The 15,501-nt window shown below is 47.1% G+C and overlaps 1 protein-coding gene across 2 annotated transcripts; it reads right to left on the bottom strand.

Annotated features, from left to right (window-relative positions):
• Positions 1 to 5,230: 5,230 nt before the first annotated feature.
• LOC103460626 (prohibitin-2-like) lies at positions 5,231 to 15,348 on the bottom strand. 2 transcript variants are annotated; one of them, XM_081598850.1, is made up of 10 exons: positions 15,229 to 15,348; positions 14,453 to 14,582; positions 13,491 to 13,575; positions 12,711 to 12,790; positions 9,690 to 9,874; positions 9,466 to 9,595; positions 9,283 to 9,386; positions 7,388 to 7,465; positions 6,296 to 6,372; positions 5,231 to 6,224 (listed from the first exon to the last, which is right to left on the bottom strand). In XM_081598850.1, the coding sequence occupies exons 1-10, from the start codon at positions 15,247 to 15,249 to the stop codon at positions 6,203 to 6,205; spliced, it is 912 nt and encodes a 303-aa protein (XP_081454976.1). In that variant the 5' UTR covers positions 15,250 to 15,348; the 3' UTR covers positions 5,231 to 6,202. The 2 variants fall into 2 exon arrangements, with proteins under 2 accessions (XP_081454976.1, XP_081454977.1); XM_081598851.1 differs by lacking the exon at positions 15,229 to 15,348 and adding an exon at positions 14,660 to 14,680.
• Positions 15,349 to 15,501: the final 153 nt, after the last annotated feature.

Here is a 15,501-nt window from a genome sequence, read left to right on the forward strand (position 1 = left end):
AAATTTATACAAGGTCTGCAGAAGACGAAAACCACAAATTATTGTGAAAATAATTCATGAAAACAGTAACAAAACATTACAATTCAAAAATTTATTTCAAAGAATTATGTTAAGAAATTAGTTGTTAAAATGTAAAATTGTAATTAAATCAGTTCTGTCTGCAGAATGTTTGGTTCTGGACAGCGACCCGGTTTACTGGGCCAGGAAGCAGCAGAACTTTGAGGTTCTGTTCAGTTTTATCTGATTATTTTAAGCTTGTTCAGTGAATATGAACATAGCGTAACTGAGCGGACATTAGCTGATGTAGCAGATATTAGCAACGGACGTCTTGGTGCTAAAATTCATCAAATTGTTTCCTTTATATTCATGCTCTTACTTTGAAGGTTCAGTTTCCTCCGTTCAGCCTGGAGCAGAAGGATCTGGAATCAGCATCAGGTCGCTCTGCTGCCCCTACAGGTGGACCACAGTAACAGCACCCTGGATGTTCTGATCTGGTTCTGGACGGTGGGGTCCAGGCCCGGGTTCTGGTTCTGATGGAGGATTTGTTCCTCTCCACTGTCACCACGTGCTTTCCCAGGAGGAAAGTGATGAGCTTCTGCTGATCGATCGACACCAGAACCAGAACCAGAACCAGAACCAGAAATGATCTGGACTTTATAGAAATGTAAATTTACATTTGAATCGTTTTAAGATCTGAAATTATCCTGAAAAATCAGATTTTTTACAGAAAATCTTTCAGTTCTGGTTTTTATCAGAACTTTGTCAGATCCAGAGCAGCTGCAGCTGCAGCGCCACCTGCAGGGCAGAGCAGGTCTGTGACACACACACACACACACACACACACACACACACACACACACACACGCACACGCGCACACACGCACACACACACACACACACACACACACACACACACACCTGCAGGGACAGGAATAACCGGCTGCTCTGTGTTTTTCTCCATTTTAACTCAGGTTCCATTCAGTTCTGCTGGTTCTGGATTGAGAGCTGATGTCAGACGAGCCTTTTTGGGTCGGGTCGGGTCGGGTTCTGGGGGCTGGGAATGAGGAAGTGTGTGTGAGCTGCAGGAGTCGCCCTGCAGGCCTGAAACTCGTCGGATCACTTCCTGTTTTTGTCTGCAGCAGAAACAGGAAGTGAGGAACTGCAGAGCGGGAGCGGGTTCCCTCCAGGTTCTGGACGGTTCTGGACCCGGATCAGGTTTCTCAGTCAGCTGCAGCTCTTTGTTCTGCTGACAGAAGGTCAGATCTAAAATAAGAACAACCAGAACCGGGAGGTTTTGGGTTCTGCAGGCTGAGCGGGTCCAGAAACACTCCGGCTGGAAGCAGGAAGTGATCAGAGGTTTTCACTTCCTGGTTTCCTGTTTGTCTCGTTTCAGTTTCTGATCATTAAACCTCATTAATTATTAATAAAAACTAATAAACACAACATTCAGTTTTTATTTTATTATTATATAATAATCCAAAGCTTTTGACTTTGACTAGGCCACTCCAGAGTCTTCATGTGGCTCTTCAGCCAATCAGAGGAGGAGCTGCTGGGTCAGAACCCGGTTGAAGACCCCATGCTGCCACCACCGTGCTCTGCTGTGTGATCAGTCAGAATATTTTCCCAGAAGTCTTTGGGATCATCAGGATGTTTCCCTCCAGTCTCCTTCTGATGGTGGAGCGTGACCTCTGACCTCCAGGGTCAAACAGGTTTTAAAGTCAGATGTAATCAAACCAACCTGCTGAATATTCACACTCTGGACACCAGTGTCACTGTGGATGACCTTTGACCTGCTCTGCTGTAATTCACTGGAGGGTTTTCCAGCAACAGTTTCCTGGTGAAGCTTTAGACTTTGACTAGGCCATTCCAGACCTTCCCTTTGTTTTTGTCAGACCCTCAGACGTGGAGCAGGCCCACAGCATCATGCTGCCACCACCATGTCTGACTGCAGCGATGAACTTCTGAAATGTTTCCCCAGAAGGATCATCAGGAGGTTCTTCTGGGTTCTTCTGGGTCAGCAGCGGTTCTGGTCTTGGACATCGACATGGAGGCCATTTTTGTTTTGTTGAATCATGACCTCTGACCCTGCAGAGGTCATGATAAAGGTCACATCGTCTGCAGCAGCGTTGGTACCTGAAAGGTTGCTGGTTTGACTCCCAGCAGGTTCTGCAGCGTTGGGCTCGGGTCTCTGAACTGGGCCACCTGGTTCTGGTTCTGGTTGGTCCCAGGAGGTTCTGCAGCGTTAAGCGGGTTAATTATCTGGATCACAGGAAACTGAACAGAACCAGAACCTTTGGCCTCATTAGAAACCTGCTCTCTGGTTCTGATCCAGGATCATTTTCATGTCAGAAAACCTTAATGTGAAAAACCTGAAAAGAATAATAGTTCTGCTCAGACCCGGTTAGTTCGGACTCCATGAGCCTATTGGGTCGGGTCGCTAAACACCTAAAGCTAATCATTTAAGGTACTGTGCCTTTAAGAAAGTTTGGCTCACTCTGATTGGTCAAAAGAAGACTGGGGCCTTCAGGTTTATTATAAAAGGTTTTCTGTGTTTTGATTGGTTAATAATAATATTACAAACGTAAATATGCTGCTTCTGTATAAAACTGAAAAAACATGGCGTCTTTTCTTCCTTCCTCCACTTTCCTTCTGTTCATCCCGTCTGTGCTGAGAGTCTTTGATGTGGTGGTGACTCCCCCTAGTGGCCTGGAGGATTCAGGAGGGACTGCAGAGTTTAATACTTGCTGTTATTTCTTGCAGCGTTTTTTGTTTGGGAGTTTTTTCAGCGGATTTTCTTTTTTTGGGAGGTTTTGAAGTTTGTATCATTCATATGTTTGAAGCTCAGTTTACACCTGCTGACCTCCAGAGGTCACCTGCTGACCTCCAGAGGTCACCTGCTGACCTGGTATAAGGTCAGCAGGTGTAAATTAAACTTGGCAAATTAAACATTAAGTTAGATAAATCAGTAAATAAAATTAGAAAAAATTATATAATACAAATAAATAACAAAATAGAAAATTTCTTTAATGGACTTTAAAGAAATGCAACAAATATATCAACTAAAAATGTTACCTGCCCAATAGAGTAAATAAGTGATGCATGAAGTATTAAATAAAAATGAAATATTTCTTATTGTATGATCAGGTATTTAATGAAGGTGGCTGTGATTATAATGTTTCTGCCTCGGTGGCGCGCCCCCTGCTGGCCGCACGCAAACAGCGTCCTGCTCCGGCCGCTGACGACACTGCAGAGCTGCCCTGGCAACCGAACAGCAGCCCGTCGCCCTGGCAACCAGCCCAGATTGAGAGTCACCGCCGGAGTGAGGTCAGTGTTTCCATGGCGACGGAGCAGATGAGCGGTAATCCGTCCTTGTTTGTGAACAGTGAAAGCAGGATGTGAGGGGGCGGGGCCAGCCTGGTCACGTGACCCCGCCCCCTCTGAGCAGCAGCTGCAGCAGCAGCACTGCAGATCCTGCAGGAACATGGCGGAGGTCAGACCGCAGCTGCGCATGTCACCTTCAGCTTCTTTCTCAGGTTTGTGTGTTTAATGCAGAAACACAAACATTTAAGCGCTTTAAGGGGAACGTTAAAGCTGCAGTTCCTCCAGCCGCCGCCAGATGCTGCTAAAGAGTCTGGATCGGTGACCAGAGCGGTAAATGAAGGTTAAAGCCAGAATAAGAGCAGCTGACCTTCCCTCCAGAACCAGCTGTGGTTCTGGTTCCGATCAGTAAGCTCTGCTGGTCATTTATCAGGAGGAGCCAGAACCAGAACCGGGTCGTGTTCTAACAGACTGCAGCTGCTGCTCATGACTCCAGCGGGACATTCATCATCTCTGACTCCGGGTTTTTTCCTCTCACCCCCCATCAGCCCCTCTTACCCCTTCCTCCCCCCGTTTCTTGCCCCCCTGCCTCTCTTTTCCTTCTGGCATCTTTCAAACCGCGTCCTGGCCTCTGATTGGTCGCTTCTACAGACTTGGTATGAGGGGGCGTGAAGCCGCAGCCAATCAGACGTCGCCTCCGTCTCCCAGCCCCCTCTTGCCTTTTTCTGCCCCCTCCATGAATATTACCCCCCCCTCCTCTCCCTCTGAATAAAAAAATCCCCTCTGAGCTGTAAATCTGCCCCCACACCTTCCTCCTCCTCCTCCTCCTCTTTCTCATGCAGAAGCGGAGCAGCTTCCCAACATGGCGGCTGCTTTGTGTCACTCACACAATGGAGGCCGCCCCCCTCCCCTCTGCCCCCCCTCCTCTCTGCCCCCCCCCCGGCCCGGCTGGGTGCAGGTTTCTGGTTGCAGCAGCAGCAGCTCGGCCTATAAATAACCCGGCAGCCATCTTGTGTTGTCTCTGCCCTGTAGAGGAAGGACGGAGGAAGAAGAGGCACTCCGGGGACAAAGACGGTGACGTCACGGCCCCATCAGCTTCTAGAGGTTCTGACCCGGTCCCGGTCCAGTTGGTCTGGGGTCTCAGAGGACATTTGGATTCGTGTGTGTGTGTGTGTGTGTGTGTGTGTGTGTGCGCGCGCGCAGCAGATGCTCTTCAACATGTTCAGCTTTTCCTTCAGTCTTGTTCTGTTCCGACCCAAAACTCACCAACTTACAGAAATGGGTTTTTATTTTTAGACATCTCTGAATAGTGTGGCATGCATTTGTTTTCTTCCCTCTCGAGTCAGAACTCTGTAGAACCTCCTTTAGGCAGGTCCAACACTTTGCTGTTAGCGAGTCTCACACCGTCATCACTTAATCGTTAGCATTAGCTTCACATTTTTTTAACATGCTTAGCGATTTAGCATTAGCTTCACATTTTTTTAACATGCTTAGCGATTTAGCATTAGCTTCTGATGTTTTTTTAGCGGTTTAGAATTAGCATATTTTTTATGCATTTAGCGATTTAACTTCTAATTTTTTGTGATTAGCAGTTCAGCATTAGCTCCTGCAAATGTTTAGTATTGTGGTAAATTAGAAGCTGCTACTGCAGCTAAGTTTAGTTTAGCTGCACTCTGTACATATAATTTCTGTCTGTTTCGCATAAAGACTCAGACAAACCGAGGCTGAAATCTCTACAAGCTTTTTCCTGATTCAATTAATATGTTATTGTAATTTTATGCCGTTTCTCTGGTGTCGTCTTTATTCTGGAAACTCGTAGCATGGCCCTGATACTCCGTCATGCAACTTTTTGAAAATATTTTCTGTTATTTGTAATTTCCTTTTTAGAAAAGACAGAAAAATAAAAATCTGATGTGGTATAAAAAAAATTAGATTTTATTTTTAATCCAAACCAGGAAGAGAAGTCGGGTTTCTACCAGCTCCAGGTGAATCATTGATCTTCATGGGAACCGTTCACCTCCAGCCGGACGCCATGAATGATGACAGGACAGGAGCTGCTGCCCCGCTGCATTCTGGGGTTTGTAGTTTTATCCAAACCAACCAGTGAATCAAAGTGATGTCAGCGGCTAAACGTGACACACGACCAAATATGGAAATCCTGTGTGAGGCCTGGAATATCAGACGTTATATTTAGAACCAGTTAAATCGACAGAACCACCGACCCGGACCGGCCCGTCTGGTACCGACCAGAACCCGGTCCAAACCCAACATGGAGGAATCTGGTTCTGATTTAACTGATGATTTCATTTCATTTTTATAATCTTGAGTCAAGAACAAATCTGGACCCGACCAGAACCAGAACCAAATGGACCTGGTCTGTAGAGCATTTATCATTACTTGAGTGATTAGAACTGATGCAGTACCAGAATAACAACAGAACCGGGTCAAGCTTAATGTCAGAACCGGTCCAGAACCCGGCGCCGCTTTCAAGCAGGTTCTGTAGAACTTCTGGGTCAGGTCCAGAACCCCTTTCATGGGTCAGAGTAAACCAGGCCTTCAGCTCCAGTGCAGCCCATCAGAACCGGATTTGGACCCGGGTCCTGGCAGAACCAGCCTCAGCAGGACGGATCGTCAGTTCAGGTGGAGTCCGCCCTGCTGCTGGAACCGGATCAGAACCGGCTTCCTGGTCCGGTCCGGTTCTGTAAAGAAGTCCGACTGACATTCCTCAGTCTATGAAGGGAACTTGCATCAATCCGGGTCGGGTTTATCTGAGCGGAACCAGCAGACCGGGATCTGAGGCCCAGTTTGGGTTCTGATCGGGACGGAGAGGGGGATGATGGGAAACGGGTGCTGAGGAAGAGGAAGATGATGAAGAGGAGACGTCTTACTTCTTGGACAGCGACAGCCTGAAACAGAGAGAGGAAAGGTTCTGGTTCTGACCCGGTAAGATGGGCCTGCTGGAGCGGACCGGACTCACGTGAAGCTGTCTCGGTCCTGCAGGTTGAGCACCAGGCTGTCCGCGTTCAGGTACACTCGGTTCTGGGACTGCGCCACCTGCAGGACGGACACAGGCGGGTCAGAACCAGAGCCAGGTTCTGCAGAACCCTGCAGGTGTCGGGTCAGGAGAATGGTTCACTTTTAATGAGAAAAGATCTGAATAGTGTGGAGTGTGCCTGTTCATCTGTCCTCAGCCTCCTTTAGAGCCTGGATCTCCTCTGGTTCTGGTTCTGATTCTGGTCTGAGGTTCTGTGCAGAACCACCAGCGTCACCATGGAGACCAGAAACCCAGCAGAGGAGGTTCTGGTTCTGGAGGAGCAGCAGAGATGACCATCTGCTGAAACTTTAATGGTGCGGTTTGAAAACCTTGTGGTGGCAGCATCATGCTGTGGGGAGCCTGAACACCCAGCCAGATATATTATGGGATGGCCTAGTCAAAGTAAGGAACCAAATCCAGCTGAGAATAATCAGTGGTGAAACTTTAAGAAGAATGTTCTCCATCCAGAGTCAATATAAATGCCAGCCACACTTTTCAGATTTTTACCCATAATAAAATATAAAACCCGTTTGGATTTTCTTCTTCTCTGGTTTGAGTCAACCTGCTGCTTCCTGTTTCTTATCCTCCATCTTTAAAAACTCCAGCTGTTGCCGGGCAGATTAACTCTCTGCTGCAGGTTCTAACCTGCTCTGATGGTGACAACCAGAGGTCAAAGGTCAGAGCACACAGCAACAGAAGCTGAAACGATTCCTGGAGGTTTGTCGCCCTCTGGTGGCCGTCTGTCAGCAGCTGCAGGATCACAGCTGCTGGAGGGAGCAGAACGGACCTCCAGAACCTCCAGAACATCCAGAACCTCCAGAACATCCAGAGCCGGATTCAAATTGAGTCCAGATCAGAGGAAACTCAGCAGGAACCAGAACCGGTTCTGATAAAACCCTGGAGGTGATGCTTAGTTTACCAAGCTGGTTACCATGGTTACCTGCAGCTCCCCCCCCCCCCCCCCAACCCCAATCAGGTGAGTGTGTGGAGCCTTAAGCTAATCTGGACCAACAGGAAGTTCTGCTGGGTTCTTACCGTCTTGGCGATGTTCTGGGCTGCCCGGATCTTCCGGAGCTTCAGGTAGCCGGGGTTCTTCGTCACGGCGATGCCCAGCTGGCGTGCGCACACACACACACACACACACACGCACGCACGCACGAACGAACGCACGCACACACACGCAGGGAGAGAGAGAGAAACACACACACACACACACACAGTCAGGTGGGTCGGACAGTAAAGGTTTCTGCACGCGCTCAGATGGAGACAGGAAGTGTAAACAGTAAAACTGATCATAAAGTTAATTGAACTCTTCCAGTTTCTAATGGGATCAATAACAGATCAGCTCTTCTTCTTCTGTGGTTGATGTGGAAACTGTTTAATAAAACATCCAGGAATTAAATCACAGATTAACTGGATCATCAGGCTGAGGTCAGCAGAAAGGTGAGGTTACCATGGTAACAGATTTTCTACTGCATCGTTTCACGTCACGGTTTCCATCTTAATCACTGTAAAGGCAACATTTACATTTAAATTATCAGCCATCAATCCAGTAAAAGGTTTTCATTTAAAGCAGGATTGGACTAGACCAGTAAAATGTTTAAAGTTCTTCAATGAGCTGAAATTTAGAAAGTTTCTCTACGTTTACAACATTTTTCTGTCTAATTAATTATTTCGGAACAATTCTTCTGCATCCGATCACAATCCGACGATCCGTCTGCGGCCGAGAGGCAGAGCGCTGATCGCATCAGTTTATCGCATCGTGAGACAGTTTATCGCATCGTGAGTCAGTTTATCGCATCGTGAGACAGTTTATCGCACCGTGAGACAGTTTATCGCATCGTGAGACAGTTTATCGCACCGTGAGACAGTTTATCGCATCGTGAGTCAGTTTATCGCATCGTGAGACAGTTTATCGCATCGTGAGTCAGTTTATCGCATCGTGAGACAGTTTATCGCATCGTGAGACAGTTTATCGCATCGTGAGTCAGTTTATCGCATCGTGAGACAGTTTATCGCATCGTGAGTCAGTTTATTGCATCGTGAGTCAGTTTATCGCATCGTGAGTCAGTTTATCGCATCGTGAGACAGTTTATCGCATCGTGAGTCAGTTTATCGCATCGTGAGACAGTTTATCGCATCAGGAGACAGTTTATCGCATCATGAGTCAGTTTATCGCATCAAGAGACAGTTTATCGCATCATGAGTCAGTTTATCGCATCAGGAGACAGTTTATCACATCGTGAGAGAGTTTATCGCATCGTGAGTCAGTTTATCGCATCGTGAGTCAGTTTATCGCATCGTGAGTCAGTTTATCGCATCGTGAGTCAGTTTATCGCATCGTGAGTCAGTTTATCGCATCAGGAGACAGTTTATCGCATCGTGAGACAGTTTATCGCATCGTGAGACAGTTTATCGCATCGTGAGTCAGTTTATCGCATCATGAGACAGTTTATCGCATCAGGAGACAGTTTATCGCACCGTGAGACAGTTTATCGCACCGTGAGACAGTTTATCGCATCGTGAGACAGTTTATCGCATCGTGAGACAGTTTATCGCATCGTGAGACAGTTTATCGCATCGTGAGACAGTTTATCGCATCGTGAGACAGTTTATCGCATCGTGAGTCAGTTTATCGCATCATGAGTCAGTTTATCGCATCATGATCCAGTTTATCGCATCATGAGACAGTTTATCGCATCGTGAGACAGTTTATCGCATCGTGCGACGCATTTCTGAGCTGAGACTCCATCAGGGGCTCTTTGCTCAGTTTGAAGCATGAACTGGATGGAAACTAAAACATTTCAGAATAACTTCTTCAATTGGGTCTTTCTGAAAGAGAATTCAGAACTGGTCCAGAACCGGCTCCGACCCGGTCCAGAACCGGCTCCCACCAGGTCCAGAACCGGCTCCGACCCGGTCCAGCTCACCATCTTGGCGGCCTGCGCTTCGCCCTCAGCCTGGATGATCTTCTGCCTCTGCTCCTGCTTGGCCTTCTCCACATAGAACTGGGCCCGCTGCGCCTCCTGCTGGGCTAGAGGAGAACAACCAGAACCTCAGATCGAACCGGGCCTGCTGAGCCTATGGAAGCGGCCCGGTTCCGGCCCACTCACCGACTTGTTTGGCCTCCACGGCGGCCGTGTACTCGCGGCTGAAGCTCAGCTCGGTGATGGCCACGTCGTCCAGGATGATGCTGAAGTCTTTGGCTCGCTCAAACAGCTCCCTGCGGATCAGCAGCGACACCTGCAGAACGGGACGGGCCGGACGGAACCGGGCCGGATCAACATGACTGACTTCCTGCTGCCCCAGAACCAGCAGTCGGGTCGGCTGCACCCACCTGGGCCCTCTGCGTGATGAGCTGCGAGGCGTTGAACTTGGCCACCACGCTCTTCAGAACCTCGTTAACAATGGAGGGCAGAACCCGCTCATCGTAGTCCTGACCCAAACGCTGGTACAGAACCGGCAGGTTGGAGGCCAGCGGCCGGGACAGAACCCGCAGCGTCACGTTCACCATCTGCAGGTCTGACAGAACCAGAACCAGAACCGTTAACCAAACAGAACCCGCAGCGTCACACTCGGCATCAGGTCTGACAGGACAAATCGTTCTGGTTGGTTAATCTGGTCAGTTTTGGTTCTGGTTGGTTAACGGGTCGGTTCTAGTACCAGAACCCGACTGTCCAGATGAAGCAGGAAGATTAATTACTGAGATGAGGGCTGAAACGATTCCTCGAGTGACTCGAGAACCTCGATTATTTAAATTCCTTGATTAAAATTGACCTGCCTGGAAGCTTCGTTAATTTACGTTTTATCATTTAGCGCCGTGTTCCGGCCGGAACATGATCTGCGTTGCATGTCACTCTGACTTCCTCTGAGTTGTTGACGGAAGCTACGTGTTAGCAGCATAACGTCCAATCTTCAGGTTCGGCCCGCGGGGATTTTACTGATTGGTGATAATTTCGGGTTTTCATGGTTTTCGGGACCAATAAACATCCTTAAAATGCCCGGAGCAGAAAGGATGCCGGGAGTCCGGCAGCCTTTCTGCTCCGGAGCTGCTGGTTGGAGCCGAGGAGGATTTATACAGGTGAGCGGAGAGACGGAGCGGCGGGCGGCTGATGCTTACAGAGCAGCTTTACGGACGAACCGCGATGAGCTTCTGAACGGAGGAGCCGTAAATATCCCGTGTTGCTCCCCCCGTTCGTACGTCCGTCCCCTGGTCTACCGATGGTCTCTCCCCCCGGCATTAGGTCTCTTCGTTCGCCTGTCCCCTGGTCTATTTCCTCCCCTCCACCCCACATTTTACCTTTGCCTGCCCTCTGACCCCAAACCCCCCAATCCAGGCGACATTCCCCGTATCGTCAAACCCAAAGCTCGGCAGGTTTGGGACAAAGTGAGAGTTCAGCTGTTTTAACTGACTGAAGATGAACAGAAACTAAAAGTTTACACATTTTTATAACAGTATTTGTGAGCCTGGCTCTTTATTATTACACTGAATATAATTCAGATCTTTGTGTAACTTTTCTTCAGTTTAACTTAGAAAGTGAACTTTTATTGTTACAGATTAATTTTCTAAACTACAAAAAAGTAACTTAGGGAAGCTCAAATGTGAAAAATTGGACTGATGTTGATATCCGATAGTAACACTGCTGTTATGCCAGATTTACCAATATTTTATTTTATACATTTTATTTATCAGATTACTCGATTACCGTATTTTCTGCACTATAAGGCACCTAAAAACCTTCAGTTTCCTCAGAAGCCCACAGTGCGCCTTATATATGGACCAACATGGAGCCACAACAGGTCCAGCAGCTACGGTAACCAGCCGCCGACTTCATTTTGCCTGCAGAAGAAGAAGCGCGCGGTGCATGCTGGGATAGTTGTCAGAACGCTGGTTTGTTAATAAAGTTTGACTGACCCATCTACCCACCAACCTGATGATCAGGTCGTCTGCAGGTCATGTAGCACCAGGTTCTCCACCAACATGCTGAAGGGTGACCATCGTCTGGCCCAGGAAGGCTCTCCTCACCGACCCGAGTCGGACTGTTTTGTTGACATTCCCTTTAGAGCAGCTCCATCTAGTGGATGCACAACGTAACTCCAGCCTCTCCTGTAGCGTCTATTCTGTGTCTTATATCGTAATAATAATCGATAGATTACTCGGTTACTAAAATATTCGTTTACAACAGACCTAACTGACCAGGATATCATTTTAGAAAAACATCTTAAAACTTCACAAACATTAAAAACATTTTTTTTTTTACTTTATGTTGACAAATAAACTATAAAAACAAAATGGAGGCTGAGTTGACTAGTTTAAGGGAAAAATGTTCATACATAGAAAACTACATGCATTCATCAGCGGTTGCCATGACGATCGAACCTTCAGAGGAAGCTTCCAGTTGATGGATGTGCTGCCCTCTAGGTGGCAGGCAGCAAACTGCAGCCACTTCCCTTTAATCCAGAGATTCTCAAACCTTTTCAGGCTGAGGATCAATTAAGCCATTTAACCAGCAGTAACTGAAATAACACACCTCAATAAAAAATAAAACATTAGCCTGTTAACTCGCATGTTGTTTTCTTAGTTCTTCCTGATGAAGAGTGGTGCTGTTTGCTACATGTGACGCCACATGGACACCAAGTGTTATGTGCATTAATAACAATAATAGAGCTGCTGCTTTAACAAAGCCGTTCACAGGAATCCAGTCGCTGGTGAACATCAACCCTCAGCAGCTTCTGCTTCTCTGATCATATAATATTCCTGGTCTTGTTTTCTTTCCATCAGTATCTGCAGCTTTTCTTTTGAGGGACCCAGTTTTAATCCAGTTTTCCATCGTTATTTTTAACGCAGTCCTTTGCTAAGCTAACTGTAGCGACGCGCTTTGAGATGACGTCACGGTAGATAAACTGTTGTTTACATGCAGTACCTCAAGGATCACTAGGGGGCGCCTGGAGACTAAAAACAGTCTGGGACCACGGTTTGAGAAAGACTGGTTTAAACCAATGAACCAGAACCAGGACCAGGACCAGAACCAGAACAAGGACCAGAACCAGGTCCAGAACCAGGACCAGGACCAGAACAAGGACCAGAACCAGGACCAGAACCAGAACCAGGACCAGAACCAGAACCAGGACCAGGACCAGAACCAGAACCAGAACCAGAACCAGAACCAGAACCAGGTTCAGGTTCACGTCCAGGTCCAGGTCCAGGACCAGAACCAGGTCCAGGACCAGGACCAGAACCAGAACCAGGTCCAGGTCCAGGACCAGGACCAGAACCGGAACCAGGTCCAGGTCCAGAATCAGGACCAGAACCAGGACACAAAGCCAAACATTGGTCTGACTGAAAACGACCTCTGACCTTTGCTTCCTGTGAGGGAGGAGATCTTCCTGGGCCGCGCTCTGATGTCATAGATGATGGGGTACTGGAACCAGGGGACCCTGCAGACGACAACTGGGTCAGAACCAGAGGAAAGTAATCTGATTACAGCAGGAAAACCTTCATCCTCACACAGAGGATGACGAGTCCCTACATGTCCTCATAACTCAGATCAGCCAAATTCCTTCAGAGTCGTCATGACTGCTGATGCTGCGGGCTGGAAGGAGCTCCAGTAGCAGTCCATCTCACAGTGACTCTGAAGAGCCCTCTGACTGAAGACTGTATGACAGACTCATGCTAACAGTTCAGTATCCAGACTGGATGACTCCATCAGCTGTTAGCAGCTCTGCTAATCCACCTCCTTTGCTTTTGCTGCTCTTTAAATGTGTCTGGTTGTTTGGTCTGAAATCCAGGCTGAGAGATGCTGGAGTCTGGGATGAGATCCAGATCCATCATGTTCCACTGAATGACCTAATAAATGTAAAACTCTGACTGGATCCTGTTTTGGCCTTGAAGTTCGTCCATCTTGTTTGATGAAGATCTTCTATTGTTCACCATGATGGACGGAGGAGTCGCTCCGATCTTCCTCCTCCTTCTCTCTCTGCTCCATTAACCTTTTCAACTCCTCTGGGATTCAGGGTCAAAGTTCAGGTATTATTTGAGCCTCTGAGATGCCAATCAGTTGTGAAAACAATCATAGCAGCTGTTATAATGCAGCTAATAAAGCAGCTAGCTGAGCGGCTAGCTGCTGCGCTAACGTACCTGAAGTGGAGTCCTTCAGCGAGGACTGTGTTCATCTCCATCCCACCGATCCTGTTGAAGACGATGGCTCGATGTCCTCCTTCCACTGAACACAGAGAGAGAGACAGAGGACAGTCAGAAGGTTCTGGTCCGGGTCCAAACCGTTAGCTGCAGGATGCTAAAGGTTCTGATCCGCAGCATAATGCTGACGTTTCCTGTCTGAGCTTCAGCCACAGCGTTAGCTTTCCACTGGACATTAACTGGCAGCTTCCTGCTGGAGCCACATGAGCGGAAAATAACACAGAGAAGAGTTTATAACAGGATATCCAAAATGTGGCCCGGGGGCCATTTACAGCCCGCTGGATGGCTTTGTTTGGGCCCTCAGTCAGTCCACAATTCAAGAACAGAGCAAATTCATAATTAATTCAATATTCTTCCAGAAAAATAAAATGCTAACATGTATTTATTTAGGAGACAAAGTAACTTTCTTTAACTTTGCTAAAACCAACCAGCGATGTCTGACCTTACGTAAAAATAAAACAAAATCATGAGGATAATAAACTAAAAAAAAACCTTTGGAAAATATTTATCTGTCACGTACAACAGCAACTCTTCACGAACCCGTTTCCCAGATTTCGTTTCTACAAAAATCAGAGTCTTCTGCTTTAATAAAGTGTTGTCTATTTATATTAAAGAGATCTTTTCAGTTTTAACTTAAAAAATGTGGCCTTCGAGTTCTCGTAACTTTACTGAAAGTTTGGACACCCCTGGTTTCTCACCTTATTAATGAGCCGGGGGTATCAGTGGGATCCCAGAGGATCCCGAGATTTTCCAGGTACTAATCAGATTGGATGGGATTATAAGGAGACCAACTTGGATTGGGATCAACTGGATTTCAATCAGAGCTTTCTCCTCCAACTGGACTGAAACTAAACTGTTTCTGCTGCTGAGGCAGGGATTCAGAGGTCAGAGGTCAGGGCTACCTGTGTATGTAGCTTCCTTCACGCCGTAAGCCAGAGCTCCAGCTCCGATCAGGAGCTTCAGTCCGATTCCTGCTCCCCGGGGTCCAGAGGACATCCTGCCAGCGATCTGCCGCAGCTGCTGCAGAAAACCCTGAAAAACACAGCAGATCACGTCTGATTAGATCAACCACCCCGCAGATACAAGGCATCAGGATCAACAAGGTTGACCTCCATACCAGGCCTTAAAGCTTGGATCCCTGTTCTATCCGGTCGTTCTGTGGTGTAAACAGCGATCCTCCGCGGATTTTAGAACAATTAGATCAAAATAAATGTCATTCAAACACCTGCTTTATGAGCCGAATTAAAGTTGAGTGTCTGGAGACTTTAATTAAGATTTAATAGAGTCAGAATACCAGCTGGAAATTAGAGAAAATCCTAAAATTACCTTATTTTAGAGCTTTTGTCAACGTAATTTAGACTCCTGAGCGGAACCCTGAAGCCTTCCCGACATAAATCCCGTCTGATTCTCTAAATCAAGCCGGAGTCACCAACGTTGAACAGATTTAGTAGAACAGACATTAAAACTAAGCAGAATCAGACATTTACATTATTACTAACCGCATTTAAATCCTCCTAAATCAGCTCTGCTTGTCATCTAACGTCAGCTGGACTCACGCGCTGAGTTTTAACATGGCACGAGCCGCGGGAAACCACGGAGCCGTTGAACCGAACTGGACCCGGAAAGAAGAAAACGGTTCCGAAAAATCATAAATATTAAAGGAAATAAACCCACTTACACCTGGCTCCTTGTTCGCCATGCTGTCCTGTTAGAAAACCGAATGGGAAGAGACGTCAAGGTCACGGGTGATGACGTATTTCCGTCTCCGTCGAGAATCATGGGAAATGTAGGCTTCATGACTTTGGCTTCTCATCGTTTTTGAGTCATTTTTAATGATTCAGGTGATAATTTATTTGATTAAATCATTTAAAAACGAGGAACCCGATTTTTCATGATTGTTCTCTGATTTTCTCCATTCATAAACAGTCTGTTTTCTAACAACAAATAAAAC

This window comes from Poecilia reticulata, chromosome 17 (assembly GCF_904066995.2).
Source record: "Poecilia reticulata chromosome 17, P_reticulata-male-v2, whole genome shotgun sequence".
Classification (NCBI taxonomy): domain Eukaryota; kingdom Metazoa; phylum Chordata; class Actinopteri; order Cyprinodontiformes; family Poeciliidae; genus Poecilia; species Poecilia reticulata.